This window comes from Delphinapterus leucas, chromosome X (assembly GCF_059928025.1).
Source record: "Delphinapterus leucas isolate spDelLeu-1000000601 "Yukka" chromosome X, BTC_Dleu_Yukka2, whole genome shotgun sequence".
Taxonomy (NCBI): domain Eukaryota; kingdom Metazoa; phylum Chordata; class Mammalia; order Artiodactyla; family Monodontidae; genus Delphinapterus; species Delphinapterus leucas.
In genome coordinates, this window is record NC_143150.1 from 116,661,550 (window position 1) to 116,677,705 (window position 16,156).

The 16,156-nt window shown below is 44.6% G+C and overlaps 1 protein-coding gene across 5 annotated transcripts in view; it reads left to right on the plus strand.

The window, feature by feature from the left end:
* The window catches only part of SH3KBP1 (SH3 domain containing kinase binding protein 1), a 343,295-nt gene that overhangs the window by 271,649 nt on the left and 55,490 nt on the right, over positions 1–16,156 (plus strand). For all 5 annotated transcript variants that reach the window (XM_030763169.2, XM_030763171.2, XM_030763168.2 and 2 more), the window contains 2 exons: positions 742–849; positions 14,778–14,829. In XM_030763169.2, the coding sequence (XP_030619029.1) occupies positions 742–849; positions 14,778–14,829 (160 nt within the window). The remainder of the gene's footprint in view (positions 1–741; positions 850–14,777; positions 14,830–16,156) is intronic.

Consider the following 16,156-nt stretch of genomic DNA (forward strand, 5'->3'; position numbering starts at 1 on the left):
CATGAGGGTGAATGCCTGGGAGAGCCACGAGGCCATTAGGCTCAGCATGGAAGCTTGCAAAGGCTGAGCTCTCACTCTCTCCCTAGCACTTGGCACAGAGTAGGTGCTCAATAAACGTTTGACAAGTGAATGAACAGAATAGGGATTATTCAAAGGGAAGCAGTTTTGATCTGGAAGAATGAAGAGATTTATTCATTCATTTAGTGAGCAAACATTAAGTTCTGTAAGGTGGGGGGGAAGGACTCTTCATGATGACAGCTGTGCCCCATCAGCACGGAAAGGAGAGGGTACATTAATGAGCTTGCATACACTGTGAGTTTTCTTACGCTTGCCTGCCTGTCGCAAAGCCCTTCTTAATTTCGACAAGCTTTGTGACAGGCTAATCAGAGAGAACATTTGTGCGTGTGATGTTTTCTAACCCACGTTTTCAGTTAATGAAATAATTTTATTTCAGGAAAATTAAAATGAAGAAAATACGTATCCTCCTATCCTTAAGGGAAAAACAAAAGATCTTATTGATCTTAAGGCATCTACAGGCAACACTGGGTTTTGAATCCCAGCGGACAGCTCTAGCGCACTTAAGCTTTTGTTCTCCCGTCCGACTTTGGGGTTTGTGCTGATTTAGTCTTAGTAACCGTTGATAGCAGCCTCAAGGAAGGCTCCTCCATCTCTCTAGAAAGGGTGTCAGAGCTCCCTGTAGGGTGCTTACCCCATTTCTCACTCTGCTCTCCTGTTTCCTAGGACTGCATCGACGTAGGCTGGTGGGAAGGAGAGCTCAATGGCAGACGCGGAGTGTTCCCCGACAACTTCGTGAAGTTACTTCCTCCGGACTTTGAAAAGGAGGGGAATGTAAGTCTCTGTGGTTTGGATCTCAGTGCTCTGCCTGCTGTCAGAATTGTGGCTTCCATGATGGGGCTGGGGATGTGGGGTGGGGAAGTTTATTGTTGAAGAGCCCTGGCATTTTAGTTTCTTTGTTTTTTTTTCTTAATTTATTTTATTTTATTTATTTTTGGCTGTGTTGGGTCTTCATTGCTGCACGCGGGCTTTCTCTAGTTGCGGTGCGCGGGGGCTACTCTTCGTTGCGGCGCGTGGGCTTCTCACTGAGGTGGCTTCTCTTGTTGTGGAGCTTGGGCTCTAGGCATGTGGACTCAGTAGTTGTGGCTCGTGGGTTCTAGAGCACAGGCTCAGTAGTTGTGACGCACGGGCTTAGTTGCTCCACAGCATGAGGGATCTTCCCGGACCAGGGCTCGAACCCGTGTCCCCTGCCTTGGCAGGTGGATTCTTAACCACTGCGCCACCAGGGAAACCCCAGCATTTTAGTTTGATGGACCCGGGTTCTGAGCCCTCGGCTGCCCCATACCTGATATGTGTGAACAAGTCCATTAAGTTCCACAAGCCCCAGTTTCCTCATCAGTGCGCCTTATTCTAAGGGTTGTTGTGTGACTAAACAAGGTAATGTGGGTAAAGCACTTGGTGCAGTACCTGGAACGTCTAAGCACCCAAATAAACAGCAAGAACCATTAGGTGCTCCATTAGTAAGTGGATGGCCTGCATCCTGCGTAGCACGTCCTTGGGGATAAAGTGGCCAATATTGTGGAAGTGGCTGAAAAGCACGTTGTTAAGCTGAGGAGACAGGGTGAGGCCTACTAAGCTTCCTAACTCTGTGTGTGGTGTGTGTGTGTGTGTGTGTATGTATGTGGACATGAATACACATGCATGCCCGTGTGTGTCTACATATATATATATATATATATATACACACCTCTGATCTGTGCTTTCTTTCTTTGTGGGAACCCATTTTACAACGCTGTGGTTTAAATGAGCCAGTCCATCTTTGTTCGCCTCACACCAGGCGTGTTGTTTCTCTGATGACAATGTAACAAAAAATGTTGAAAAGTTAGAAGCACTTTACATTCTAAGGGGGCAGCAGTTTGGTCTTTTCCAGCCAGTTCTACACCTCAGGGCTCTTTGGTCAGGCTTTCAGGTGACTTCTGCCCACCTTTCCCAGCCTGCATTCTGTTCGTGCCCATGGGGGCTCCATTACTGGACCGTGAACCTTGACCCATCACCATTCCCATGGAGCTGAGGTTCGGGAAAGGTAACTACAGTACTGGTGGATTGGTTGCCAAGGATACTAAACAGCATTGATGGTGTATGCACTGCTTACATGAATGGATATGATTGTTCAAGGAGCCAGATGGTGTAGGTTCCCACCAAGATTATGGCCTGTAGGTTGGTTTGAAGCCAAGGGCCACACCTTTTAGGCTTTTTGATAGCTTTCTTTCTTGTATTGTTTAGCTGAAGGATGCTCTGTTCCACATCTGTTATTCTCTCTAGGAATTAAGTTTGAGGTTCAGAGAATCTATATTCTGCTTCCCAGTGTTTTCTAGATCATTGAGACTTACTGCTGGTCCGTGGACCACACTTTATCAGCATCACCTGAAGCTTGTTAGAAATGCTCTGACCCCACCCTAGACCTGGTGCCTCAGAACCTGCATTTTATCAAGATCCTCAGGTGATCTGTTTACACATTACAGTTTGGGAAGCTCTAGTGTAGATACAGGTATCTGTCTAAGTGATGACACCCCCACCTTCTAGTTTCCAGCCATATTTTCGGAGGAGAATAAATCCACAGAACAGAGAAGAGCTCACCGTTCAGTAAAGACATTTTCCACCAAGCAAAATCATTTGACCCATTTTTGTTGATAATGATTGCCGTGGTGGGTTATCAGCTGACAGAATTCATCCTCGAGAAAAACAGACGCTAGCACTTAGTAATGACTATATAGTAAATGTTTAAAACAGTAAGACACAGGAATGAGGTTTGGCAAACATTTATGGAGTGCGGTGGTTGTGACTCTAGGCTGCGGCATTGAATAGACTTGGACTTGAATCCTGGCCCTGTCACTTAGCTGTTCTGTTCAAGGTCAACTCATTGAATGTTTCCTCAGTACACTCAGCTCTCGGTATCTGCGGGTTCTGCATCTGTGGATTCAATCAAGCTTGAGTCAAAAATACTAAAAAATATATTTCAGGAAGTTCCTGAAAGTAAAACTTGAATTTCTTGAATTTGCTGTGCAATGACAACTATTAACATAGCATTTACATTGTATTTGCAACCATTTATATAGCATTGACCTTGTATTAGATATTATAAGTAATCTAGAGATGACTTAAAGTATAGGGGAGGATGTGCATAGGTTATATGCAAATACTTGCCCATTTTATATGAGGGACTTGAACTTCTGTGGAATTTGCTGTCTGCGGGGGGTACTGGAAGCAATCTCCCACAAATACTGAGTAACGACTGTGTCCTCATCTATAAAATTGCAAGAATAATCATACCTACCTTGTTAAACTGTTGAGAAGATTGACTGAGATGATGCATATGAATTCCTTAGCACAGCGCCTGGTCCTTTGCAGACGCCCCATACGTGTTAACTATTCTGGTCTTTGTAATAATGACTATTAGCACAAGTTTTAGCTGGAAGGCTCCAGCTAAAACATTCAGTAATGATAGAAACCTGACTCTAGTTCATCAGATCAGCACCGAGTTACCTTGGTGAGCTTCCCTGGGGATCCAGATGCATCTAAGAACTTTGATGAATAGCCTTTAAAAAGAAATCTAGTGCCTTATAATATATATTTGCAGAGACAAGCAAGTACAGGATGGCATAACCTTCATGTCATTTTGCATATTTGGGAGGGGGGAAGATCTGCTGCCTGACAGTGATGTTTTATGTTTATTCATTCATTCACTTTGTATCTGTTGGGTCCCTTCTTTGGGCTGGCTGCCGTGCTGGTTGATGGGAAGTGAAGAGGACACACATGGTCGCTGTCCTTGCGGGCTTAGTGTTGGGCAGCAGGGAGCCACCCAGACTACCCGCTTCACCCTTCTCCCTCATCTTTGCGAGCCTGGTAAAAGGTGTTCACATCCATAGCATTTGGATACCAAGACCTTCATGGTGATGCCTCTCCCTTCAGCCCAGGCACCTTAGCAAGCACGCCCTCCTACCAGACATTTGCCGCCTCCTTGGTCCTGATGGAAGTAGTATGATTTTGAAGGCTGAGGTAAAATCTGGATAATTCTTTTAACAAATGGGCAAAGCCTGTGGTTGCCTACGTTGTAGCACCCTGCCTTCTAGTCCTCAGCCATATTTCAGGGGGGCAATAAATTCACTCAAGTGAGAGAGACTCCATGGCATACTTTTCTAGAAGCTCTGCTCTGTTACATAAGGTATTACAGGAGGACTCCTGCTAAGAGAGTGACGTTGTCAGTGATGAGCGGACTCGTCTTGGTTTGCTCAGAGGCATGCGTGCTCTTTGGGGCCCGTGGGCATCTTTCCCACCCCAGACAAGCAACCACCATCTCTTTGATAGGTCTTTTAACCTTGTTCCTAAGAAGCAGAAAACTCAGTTTTAGGGAAACAGTAGTTATACCTGTCAGACAAAGTAATACCTACAGCTGAGAAGCAATTGTATAATGTGACGTTTAGCTTTTAGCAGATTCAAAGTATTATATCCTTTTCGTCCCCTCTGGCCTATAAAACCCGCCAGCCAGCTTTGCATTGGTTGTTACACCAGCCTTTAGAACTGCACCTGGAGTGTTGGTGAGTTTGTGACACCATGACTGGAGACAGGGCTGTTGTGTGCTGAGTTGACTGTGTAAAGATGATTAGAATCATTAACACAAATGCACTGTGTGAATGACAGAGTCTGAAACATTATTCTGCCATCAGTGTCAGCAGATGTCATCTTGTCTTGCCAGTAGCTGGGGTTGCAGTCATTCATCCAGAAAAGAGGACGATGTGTGATGATTAGGGTAGACAGGAGCAAACAGCATTATTCAACGGCAGACCTCTTGAATCAGTAGGCATCACCGAAGCATTCTGACGAAGCAGGTGTATTCTCTGCTCCGCTGCAGATTCAGGTGGTTACTACAGGGCCTTTTGGAACTCCTCGAGGTCTTTCTTTCAGAGGGTGCTCAGCACATTCTCTGTCACCGGGGTAGTAAAGACTTTGGGGCTTTTCCCCAAGATATTCCCAGAGAGCACCAGTCGATCTCTTGGTGCAGATTTTAGAGCAATTATATAAGCTATTTATGTGAGAACCTAGATTCAGTGGCTGCCTGTTTATTTTGAGCCTCGACAGTAAAATTGAATATTAGAATGGAAAGATTAAATATTCTGAGAGCTCTGATGAAGCGACGTGCATCCTTTGTTGTCAGGACTGAAGGAAAGCAGGGAACGTGGACTCTCTGAACTGCAGAAACAACATCTTCCTGTCATTAAAAAAAAAAAATAGAACAGGTGTCCTGAAAGATGATGTTTCTGGAAGATAGTGTTTTAAGAAAGTCTCAGGATCCAGTTCTTTTAAAAGAAATTGTTCAGATCACCAGAAAATGGTACTGTTCTTGCATGCACTGATTTGAGGGGCTCTTGTGAGCTTGTGCCATGTTGAAAACCAGGGCATTGCTGAGATTCCCAGAGGCGTTTCCCCAGTGAATGCTCTACAGTGGAGGGTCTGTCTCTCGGCCTCAGGGATACAGAACCCTGCCCTCAAAGACTTCTAAGGATGCCTGTAACTGTGATGCAGGCTCACATTTGCAAACTCACAGAGACTTACCGGGGGAGCAGACTGGCAGCTTACTAATCGCAACAGGAACTGAAATGTCAGCCCATCGGAAGCACATAGGTCTGCCTGCCCTGGGCATTTGCTCCCTCTCAGCCTGATTCCTTAAAAGCCAGATTCTATAGGAAACCACATTTACTTGGTGATTTCCAGGGAGAGCAAGGAATGAAAAGAAGAGGAGCTAGTTATTTTCACGAAGGGTCTAGCATGTCCAACTTGAGGCCCCCTCAGGCACCAGGGGGAAGAGTGAGCCAAGGGAACTGTATCTTGAGTTCACCTAAGCCCAGAGGATGCTGGCAAGAGCCCCGTACCTGTGACCTCAGCAACTCTCCATTTTTCTCTCTTTTCATGGCTGATCAGCCCCTTGCCATCCATTGTCCATCTCCAGACATACCGCGGTTCAATCAAATAGATTTCCCACATTCTCCATTACAGTTGAGTACCAACCTTAAGATTGTTCCGCGGGAGTTTTGTACGTTCCAAACTTTTATAGGAAAGGATGTATCTTTTTTTTTTGACATTTATCATGGTTTATTTTATTTTTTAATACATGTTTGCTTTTTTTAACATCTTTATTGGAGTATAATTGCTTTACAATGGTATGTTAGTTTCTGCTGTATCACAAAGTGAATCAGTTATATGTATACATATATCCCCATATCTCCTCCCTCTTGCGCCTCCCTCCCTCCCTCCCTATCCCACCCCTCTAGGTGGTCACAAAGCACCGAGCTGATCTCCCTGTGCTATGCGGCTGCTTCCCACTAGCTCTCTGTTTTACATTTGGTAGTGTATATATGTCCATGCCACTCTCTCACTTCGTCCCAGCTTACCCTTCCCCCTCCCCGTGTCCTCAAGTCCATTCTCTAGTAGGTCTGTGTCTTTATTCTTGTCCTGCCCATAGGTCCTTCAGAACCATTTTTTTTTCCTTTAGATTCCATATATATGTGTTACCATACGGTATTTGTTTTTCTCTTTCTGACTTACTTCACTCTGTATGACAATCTCTAGGTCCATCCACCTCACTACAAATAACTCAATTCCATCTCTTTTTATGGCTGAGTAATATTCCATTGTATATATGTGCCACATCTTCTTTATCCATTCATCTGTCGATGGACACTTAGGTTGCTTCCACGTCCTGGCTATTGTAAATAGAGCTGCATTGTGGTACATGACTCTTTTTGAATTATGGTTTTCTCAGGGTATATGCCCAGTAGTGGGATTGCTGCGTTGTATGGTAGCTCTATTTTTAGTTTTTTAAGGAACCTCCATAGTATTCTCCATAGTGGCTGTATCAATTTACATTCCCACCAACAGTGCAAGAGGGCTCCCTTTTCTCCACACCCTCTCCAGCATTTATTGTTTGTAGATTTTTTGATGATGGCCATTCTGACCAGTGTGAGGTGATAGCTCATTGTAGTTTTGATTTGCATTTCTCTAATGATTAGTGATGTTGAGCATCCTTTCATGTGTTTGTTGGCAATCTGTATATCTTCTTTGGAGAAATGCCTGGTTAGGTATTCTGCCCATTTTTGGATTCGGTTGTTTGTTTTTTTGATATTGAGCTGCATGAGCTGCTTGTAAATTTTGGAGATTAATCCTTTGTCATTTGCTTTGTTTGCAAATATTTTCTCCCATTCTGAGGGTTGTCTTTTCGTCTTGTTTATGGTTTCCTTTGCTATGCAAAAACTTTTAAGTTTCATTAGGTCCCGTGTGTTTATTTTTGTTTTTATTTCCATTTCTCTAGGAGGTGGGTCAAAAAGGATCTTGCTGTGACGTATGTCATAGAGTCTTCTGCCCATGTTTTCCTCTAAGAGTTTTACAGTGTCTGGCCTTACATTTAGGTCTTTAATCCACTTTGAGTTTGTTTTTGTGTGTGTGGTGTTAGGGAGTGTTCTAATTTCATTCTTTTACATGTAGCTGTCCAGTTTTCCCAGTACCACTTATTGAAGAGGCTGTCTTTTCTCCATTGTATATTCTTGCCTCCTTTATCGAAGATAAGGTGACCATATGTGTGTGGGTTTATCTCCTGGCTTTCTATCCTATTCCACTGATCTATATTTCTGTTTTTGTGCCAGTACCATACTGTCTTGATTACTGTAGCTTTGCAGTATAGTCTGAAGTCTGGGAGCCTGATTCCTCCAGCTCCTTTTTTCTTTCTCAAGATTGCTTTGGCTATTCGGGGTCTTGTGTGTTTCCATACAAATTGTGATATTTTTTGTTCTAGTTCTGTGGAAAATGTTATTGGTAGTTTGATAGGGATTGCACTGAATCTGTAGATTGCTTTGGGTAGTAAAGTCATTTTCACAATGTTGGTAATTCCAATCCAAGAACATGGTATATCTCTCCATCTGTTTGTATCATCTTTAATTTCTTTCATGAGTGTCTTACAGTTTTCTGCATACGGGTCTTTTGTCTCCTTAGGTAGGTACTCCTAGGTATTTTATTCTTTTTGTTGCAGTGGTAAATGGGAGTGTTTCCTTAATTTCTCTTTCAGATTTTTCATCATTAATGTATAGGAATGCAAGAGATTTCTGTGCATTAATTTTGTATCTTGCTACATTACCAAATTCCTTGATTAGCTCTAGTAGTTTTCTGGTAGCATCTTTAGGATTCTCTATGTATAGTATCATGTCATCTGCAAACAGTGACAGTTTTACCTGTTTTCCGATTTGGATTCCTTTCATTTCTTTTTCTTCTCTGATTGCTGTGGCTAAGACATCCAAAACTATGTTGAATAATAAGGGTGAGAGTGGGAAACCTGGTCTTGTTCCTGATCTCAGTGGAAATGGTTTCAGTTTTTCACCATTGAGAATGATGTTGGCTCCGGGTTTGTCACATATGGCCTTTATTACGTTGAGGTAAGTTACCTCTTTGCCTAGGAAAGGGTGTCGCTTGCTTGATTCCCGTAATGGCTAATCCACTGTAGGTGAATTTTGCTGATTTAACTCAGACCACATTCTCTTTACTAAGTTCTAAGGAGGCCCCTTACCTTAGTCCCCATCATCTGACAACCCAGTTATGGCACTGTCCTCGGCCAAAATTTTCTTTATTCCTAGTCACGTCCTTCAGCCTTTTGAGAACCACTCTTCTTCTCATTTTTGAAGATGCCCAATCAATTATTTTCCTGTTTTTAGTATTCTAAAAAGGAACAAATTTGTGCTTATACTAAGCAACATTATGAATAAAACTCACCTTTGACATTATTTGTCTGTACATTTAATTTTCTGAATTTCACCTGCAGAGATGGGGATTGTCAAGGTGTTGATATTGCCCAAGTATGGCCTAATGACAGAGCCCTAGCTGAGTTTCCCTGACATGGCCTGGATGGCACTCCTTCTCCCTTCTCTGTTGGTACTTATAGCCTTTACTCTCCCAACTGAGCACCTCATTCAATATACGCTTGCCTGAAGTGATTCTCTCTCATCATGCCATCTGAACCGTAATCTCTTTGAAGGCAAACCTGCGTCCCAAGCTTCTCCTTCATAGGCTCTAACAGTGTGTGTCTTAGTTCAGGCTGGTATAACAGAATACCATAGACTAGATGCCTTATAAACAACAGAAATTTCCCACACTTTTGGAGGCTAGGAAGTCCAAGATTTGGCATCTAGTGAGGGCTCACTTCCTGGTTCATCGATAGCTGTCTTCTTGCTGTGTCCTCGCGGTGAGGGAACTCTCTGGGGTCTACTTTATAAGGGCAGTAATCTCATTCATGAGAGCTCCACCCTCATGACCTTATCTCTTCCCAAAGGCCCCATCTCCAAACACCACCACATTGGGGATTAGGTTTCAACATAAGAATTTTGTGTCCATTCAGTGGACAAATATTCAGTCCTTAGCAGCATGCTTGGTATATGGTTGGCACTCAGGAATCCCTTGTCCTTTGGTCGTTTGGTGACAAGGTGTACCTTCCTTTCCCTCTGTCCCTCCCCTCTTACTAGCTGCTCGCTCCTGTGGTAGTATGAAAGAGGAGCAGGAGTAGAGGGAGGGGCAGAAAGAAGCCAGGTCCCTTGTCAGATTTGTCTTCCCAGACAAAGGGGGGCCCAGATCCATCCATCCGCGTGTGAGGTCTGGGCATGGAGTCGAGGCACCACTTTCAGGGTGGGGTAGATGGCATGAAGAGGTAAGCCAAGGGAGTGAACTGAGAGAGCATCTTAGAGAGAAACCGAACACCAAAGCCTGGCTGACCGCCCGACAGGCTGGCAGTCTAGATGGGTCCAGCCAAGAGGGAGACCATGCATGTAGTCCACCAGCCCGGAGGCCAAGGAGAGGAAGAGAGAGAGACCCTGCCAAGAGCAGATTTTGTGGTAGCCCCCGGTGATCTCCTGTGCTGGGGACTCTGTAGGGTGCAGAGGGGCATAGCCCCAGACGCACTCTTCAAACGTGCTGCCAATCCACCAGGGACAGGAGAGGAAAGGGCAGAGTGGAGGCCCCTATGTGTTTCTAGAGCCATGAGGGGTACCCTGGTCAGGAACTGTCCGTTTGTGTCCCCTGTCCGGCCTCACACAGAGACACCTCCAGAGAACTTAGCTAGATGCCTGGAGGAGGGCTTCCCAAGACTCAAAATCAAGCTGAAAATTGCTTCCAGAACCTTACCATGTTCCTCTCACAAAGCCCCCTGAAGGGTTCCAGCCATGAGGAGCCTGCTCCTCTGGTTATTTTCAACAAGTCACATGTCTGGGCCCAGAGCTCTGAAGGCAAACTGGCTTGAGGGGCCAAGTGGCAAATCCTAATTCCTGCCAGGGAGGACAGTTGAGCCAGCTGACGTGCTCCTTCGCTTGGGGCTGGCCAGAGTTGCCAAACAAAGGGCAGAATCAGTTATGAAATCCTTTAGCAGGAAGCAAAACTTGCCTTCCTGCTGTCTTCACTCCAGAACATTCAGATCTATTTCCTTCCCGGTAATAACGGTAAGAAAGGAAATCTAGTCCATGTATCCTTTGAAGGATGGTGTTTGCTTCTGTGTCCAAGCCAACAGATCTACACACAGGGAAATGCACACGTACGTGCACCCAGGCCTGTGTGCCCTGCACGTGTGAAGACCACGGAAGACATTCTGCTCTCCCAGAAATCAGAAAACGTTCGCCCATTGACTTTCTTAAGAACATTTTCATGTTTTGCTAGTCTGAACACTGAGCGATGTGAGTCCTGGGGCCATTTTAGCTCCCACCTAGCTGTTAACATGGCCCCCTCTAGGCCTCAGTTTTCTCAGCTTACAGGGGACCCTCTGATCACTCAGAGCTCTGACGTCCTCTGTTCTTAGCACCGACCTGGCAGTTGAGCAGGATGACGCCACCTGGGCCTAGAGCTAGAGTGTTTTATTTTCACTGTGGAGGGAGGAGAATAAATAGAACAAGTGCCTCTAAAAAATTCATGACTTATAAAAAGAAACGAAATTGAGTTATTTGTAGTGAGGTGCACGGACCTAGAGTCTGTCATACAGAATGAAGTAAGTCAGAAAGAGAAAAACAAATACCATATGCTAACACATATATACGGAATCTAAAGAAAGAAAAAAAGGTCATGAAGAACCTAGGGGTAAGACGGGAATAAAGACACAGACCTACTAGAGAATGGACTTGAGGATATGGGGAGGGGGAAGGGTAAGCTGTGACAAAGTGAGAGAGTGGCATGGACATACATACACTACCAAACGTAAAAGAGATAGCTAGTGGGAAGCAGCCGCATAGCACAGGGAGATCAGCTCGGTGCTTTGTGACCGCCTAGAGGGGTGGGATATGGAGGGTGGGAGGGAGACGCAAGAGGGAGGAGATATGGGGATATACATATATATACACGTATAGCTGATTCACTTTGTTATAAAGCAGAAACTAACACACCATTGTAAAGCAATTATAGTCCAATAAAGATGTTAAAACAAATTCATGACTTAAAATACTTGACTGAGGTGAAAGGATGTTTCTGTCTGCGTACCTGCAGGAGCTAGTTAATGCTGGTAAATTCAACAGAGAAGGCGTTGACCTACTGCTTAACCTGGAAAATCAGTTGCGTGATGTGCTTATGTCTTTTTGTTTGAGAATCATGAACTCCCATAATGAATTTTCTACTGCCACATTTTTGCTACCGATTTACCCACTCTGCCTTCTCAGTTCTCACTGCCCTGTCTTCCTGTGGCATTAAAAGAAAAAAAAAAATCAGGGGAATTCCCTGGTGCTGCAATGGTTAGAACTCGGTGCTCTCCCTGCCGGGGCCCAGGTTCGATTCCTGGTTGGGGAAGTAAGATCCCGTGAGCTGCGAGGCACGACCAAAAAAATGAAAAAGAAAAAGAAAAGAAAAAAGATCATTGTCAGCTCATGTGAATACTTTATTAATCGTTTGTGGAGTGGTCTAGAGCTACAGGGAACCCTGACCCTGGTTTTTGTTCCAAATTACCTTAGAGTACATCTGCTTTGAAAAATGTGGCATCATTTCTCATCTAAGGAGGCAGGAAGGCTAAGTTTGATGGAATCAGGGCCAAAGTCAGTCAAGGAAAAAAAAAAAAAAAACAAGCAGGACAACTTGTAAACCTCCTCTGCTACTAAGCAAAGCAGGCACCTGGCCAGCGTTGATCAGGCCTGGTGAATGCTAGCCAGGCAGCTCACAAACCGCTGCTTCCTTTCCAAACTGCCCCACCTGCCTCCGCAGCTGCTAGGGCTCCCGACACAGCCTCACACCCCTGCCTGCTTCCTCCGCCCTCCGAGCAGGCACTTGGCATGACCACGCTCTCCACACGCTGTTGGGGAGCACAATACTTCCCGTCCCCTCTCTCGGTGCCCCTCCGCCCTGCCCTGTTGCACTTCGTGTATTACATGCCAAATCTGACACAACACTAAGGGTTTTTTTTTCTTTGCACAGTAATCTTGGAAAATATGATGACTTGTAGTTGTCTTTTTTTATTTGAGGCCCTGTGGTTTGAGGCAGGGTCGCTGGGGGAGCGGCCTCAGTAAGAGGAGGCTCATGTGAAATTGGTTAGAAAAATGTTCCAACAACTGAAAGTGAGGAAGCCGTCCAGGGGGTGGGCATTGCTGGGGCTGAGCTGGGAAGAATTAGGCCACGGGGTGTTGGCAGCTTCCTGCATAAGAAATTACTCTGATCCAGAGGTAAAGGAAGGTTAATTGGCAGAGTTTCAACTTCATTAGGTAAACACAGATCTGCCCCCAGTCTAATTTCTACAGACAGAGAAGAGAGGAAGGAAAAAGGAGTCAGGGTAGAGAGCTGGAAGGGACTGGCAACAGGGGAAGAGTCGTAAGCTCTGGGTGGAGGGCCTGTACCCATGCGGAGGTGGCCCTTGGAGCGTCCTTCTTTCTTTTTTTTTATAATGAAGTTTGGATGCATATAAACAGTACAGAAAAATATTAAGAAGGAAACACATATGCACTCATAATCCTACAAGAGATCAGCCCTATAAATTTCTTTCTTTCCAGTCTTTTTCCCTTTCTGAATATATTGTAACATGGTTGAGCTCATACTGTAGCTGCAGTTCAATACCCGTTTTTTTTCCCCTTAATGTTGACATACTACAGTTTCTTGTGCTTTTGTAAACTCTGTGTGGTTTATGGCCGTGAGATGGTTTGTCTTGTGGATGCCCTCTGGCAGGATGGCCCCTTCACAGTGGTTAAGAGCATTCCTGTGGGGCAGATAGCCTTGGACTGGACTCTTGGCCCCCTGCCCCGTTTACTAGCCTGGTGACTTGGGGAAATGACTTCATCTCTTGAAGCCTCAATTATTTCATCTGCAAAATGGGCATAATAATATCACTCCTTATAGAGCTGTCACGAGGATTGGGCAAGGCAGTGCTTACTGACTCCCTCTGTGAAACCGCTTCCTCCTAAGAGGGAAGTAATATTATTGTTTTACAGATGAGAAATTTCATCTAGGTGAGGTCACTTGCCCAGGGTCCACGGCTAAAAACTGAGCCAGGATGTGTAACGGCAGCCACATTCTGAATCCCCGCCTCTTGCCCACCATATTATACTCTTACTTGGGGTCACTTGGCCAAATCACCCAACTAGTAAAGAGCAGAGTCGAAATGTCAGGTCCAGAGCCTACGTGCTGTGATGCTTCCTGAGACAGTTCTCTGTGGGTCTCGTATTCTGTGGGTTTTACTTAAAACCATTTCTTCCTGTGTCCTGGTACTGCATCAGGCACCGGGAGGCACTGGTGGGTCGGGCTGAGGATGGTTGGGTGCTTTTGCTGGTCACATCAGTACTTTTTCAGCATGCAGAAGAGAGTCCATGGAGCTTTTTTAAAGTCACAAGTATATGATACCCAGAGAGGGTCAGGACAGGTGTCAGCAGCAACATGGATCATATGCTCAGACCCTCCCCATTTCCAACTTTCCTTAATGATGTTGATGATGAGATGTTTCTCTCCTTGCCTTTGGTCCCCTTTTCCCCTGTGCAAGAATGGTGCCCAAGAACTGTGCCCTGGCTGGACTCTCGGCCCTAGGACATTTGCCAAGTCCAGCCTGTCTCCCACCTACAGCGAATCCTGGGTGAGCAAGGAGATGCCGTTGATTACATTGCTGCCTCATTCCCTCCAGAATGATGGGGTGTGAGAGAAAAACAAATAGTGGCTGATATGCAAAGAAACTCCATTCCAGTTTCCAGGGTATGACTGGTCTGTGGGGGAACCTCACAAATGGCCTACCAGCCTTGGGGTGAAAAGGGGAAGAAAGCTTAGAACCCTACCCAGCCACAGGGGCCCCTCAGCCTGCATTTTGTTGCAGGTCCCACATCCAGAGCGGATCTAATTTAGAGCCATCCCAGTGACTCTTTCTGAATCGCTTGGTTATTCAGCAGATTAAATCTTAATTGCAAATGCGGTTTCAGCGTAGGAGTACCATTGTGCTTGCTGGTTTCAGGCCATTTTTGCTGAGCCGCGCTTTTCCAGAAGGCTGTTACAAATTTAGAAAGGGGGAAATGGTATTTCATTTGTCCATCAGAGCTTTGTTTTGCAGACTGAATTTATTTTAGTGCCTGTTTAAAGGTGCCAAAACCTGACATCCCTGGAGAGAGAATTGCTCAATTTTTTTGGAGAGCTTCTCTGGACTGTCCAAACTACATCTAGAAAACACTGTCTGTGGTCCTTATGTGAGAGGCCAGGCCTGCCAACAATCTCATGTGGTATCATTTTGATTAATTTTTCAGAGACCCAAGAAGCCACCTCCTCCATCGGCTCCCGTCATCAAGCAAGGGGCAGGTAATATACCTTTCACTTCCCGTCAACACACTGTCTTTCTCTTACTGTTTTCCCTAACAAAGAAACATATCATTAAAATGTATCCCTGATACAGCCTCCCAAAGAGAATGACCAGAAAGACTTTGTTTCGGAATAAACCAGTTTTGTTTGCTTTGTTTTTATTTTTTTAATAAACCCCTTTTGTGGAGAGAGGAACTGGTTGTCTGCTTTGCCTGTGCCTGCCCATCGAGGGTCAGCCTGGGGAGAGCTGCTTCCCGTGGGTCACAGCTTCACTGGGCATGTATAGCAGTGCTGAATTTTCAATTTCTGTCCCGGGTGGTTAACCAAAATTTGTACTTACTTCACTTGCCCCAAGCAACAAAAAATGTTTTTCTAGCAATACTTTCCCTCCCTCAGGATGCTTTTCTATTCTGGAAAAGAATCCAATTAATTCACTTTTTCTGTGTGGCTCAGATGTTAAGGTTGAATACTATAGGAAGACTTGATGTCGTTGGACACTTGGTAACTCATTGTACACTGGCGTCTCATACATAAAGATGAGCATTCCTAGTTCCCAATAGAACTCCTCTTTATCATTGTTAAAACAAATTTTAGGGAGAAACTCCTCCGTGAATAACTAGTTAAGTGGCATTTTAAAAAATTAACAACTAAAACTGAAGAAGAGTAGGGGTATTTTTAATTCTACACATGCATAGTTATGATATTTCTGTAGCATTTAAAGTATGAATACATTTCCAGATTGGTTTATTCAACAGATTTATTAGGAGTGATTTTTTCCCGTTCTTTTGGCCCACCAAGTTGGGGGGAAAAATCAGCTTGACCTCACATTCCTTTCCCATTCCCTTCAGCATAGTTGAGAATTACAGAGATTAAGCCCCCAAATGGGATGTTAATTACATCTCCTGCTCAGCCCCCATCCTTGTTTGTGTTGAGCAGTTTAATTTTGCCACCTAGTGGTTCTGGCTGGATAAATATTTTATTTTGCTGAAATTAAAACAGACTATTGATTTGCTTTTTTTCTGAAGATCCTTTTCCATAGAAGCCTTGGTGACAGGTTAGAGACCAAGGAGGTGAGTTGAGTGGTCCCAGGCTCAGGTGGCCTAGAATGTAACTACGGTTGAATTCTTCATGGTAGTAGGACCGTCAGTTCCTCCTGTGTCTCTAGGAATGGTACTGGAATTCTTCATTAGCGTTAGGAGACCAGAGTGTAGCATGGTAGGCAAATTCTTATCCTTTTAAGACAATTTGAAAAGGTTGTGCTGGATCTCTAGGGGCAAAGCATGATGGCATTTAATCTTCCTAGATTACTACTACTGCTCGTTTATCC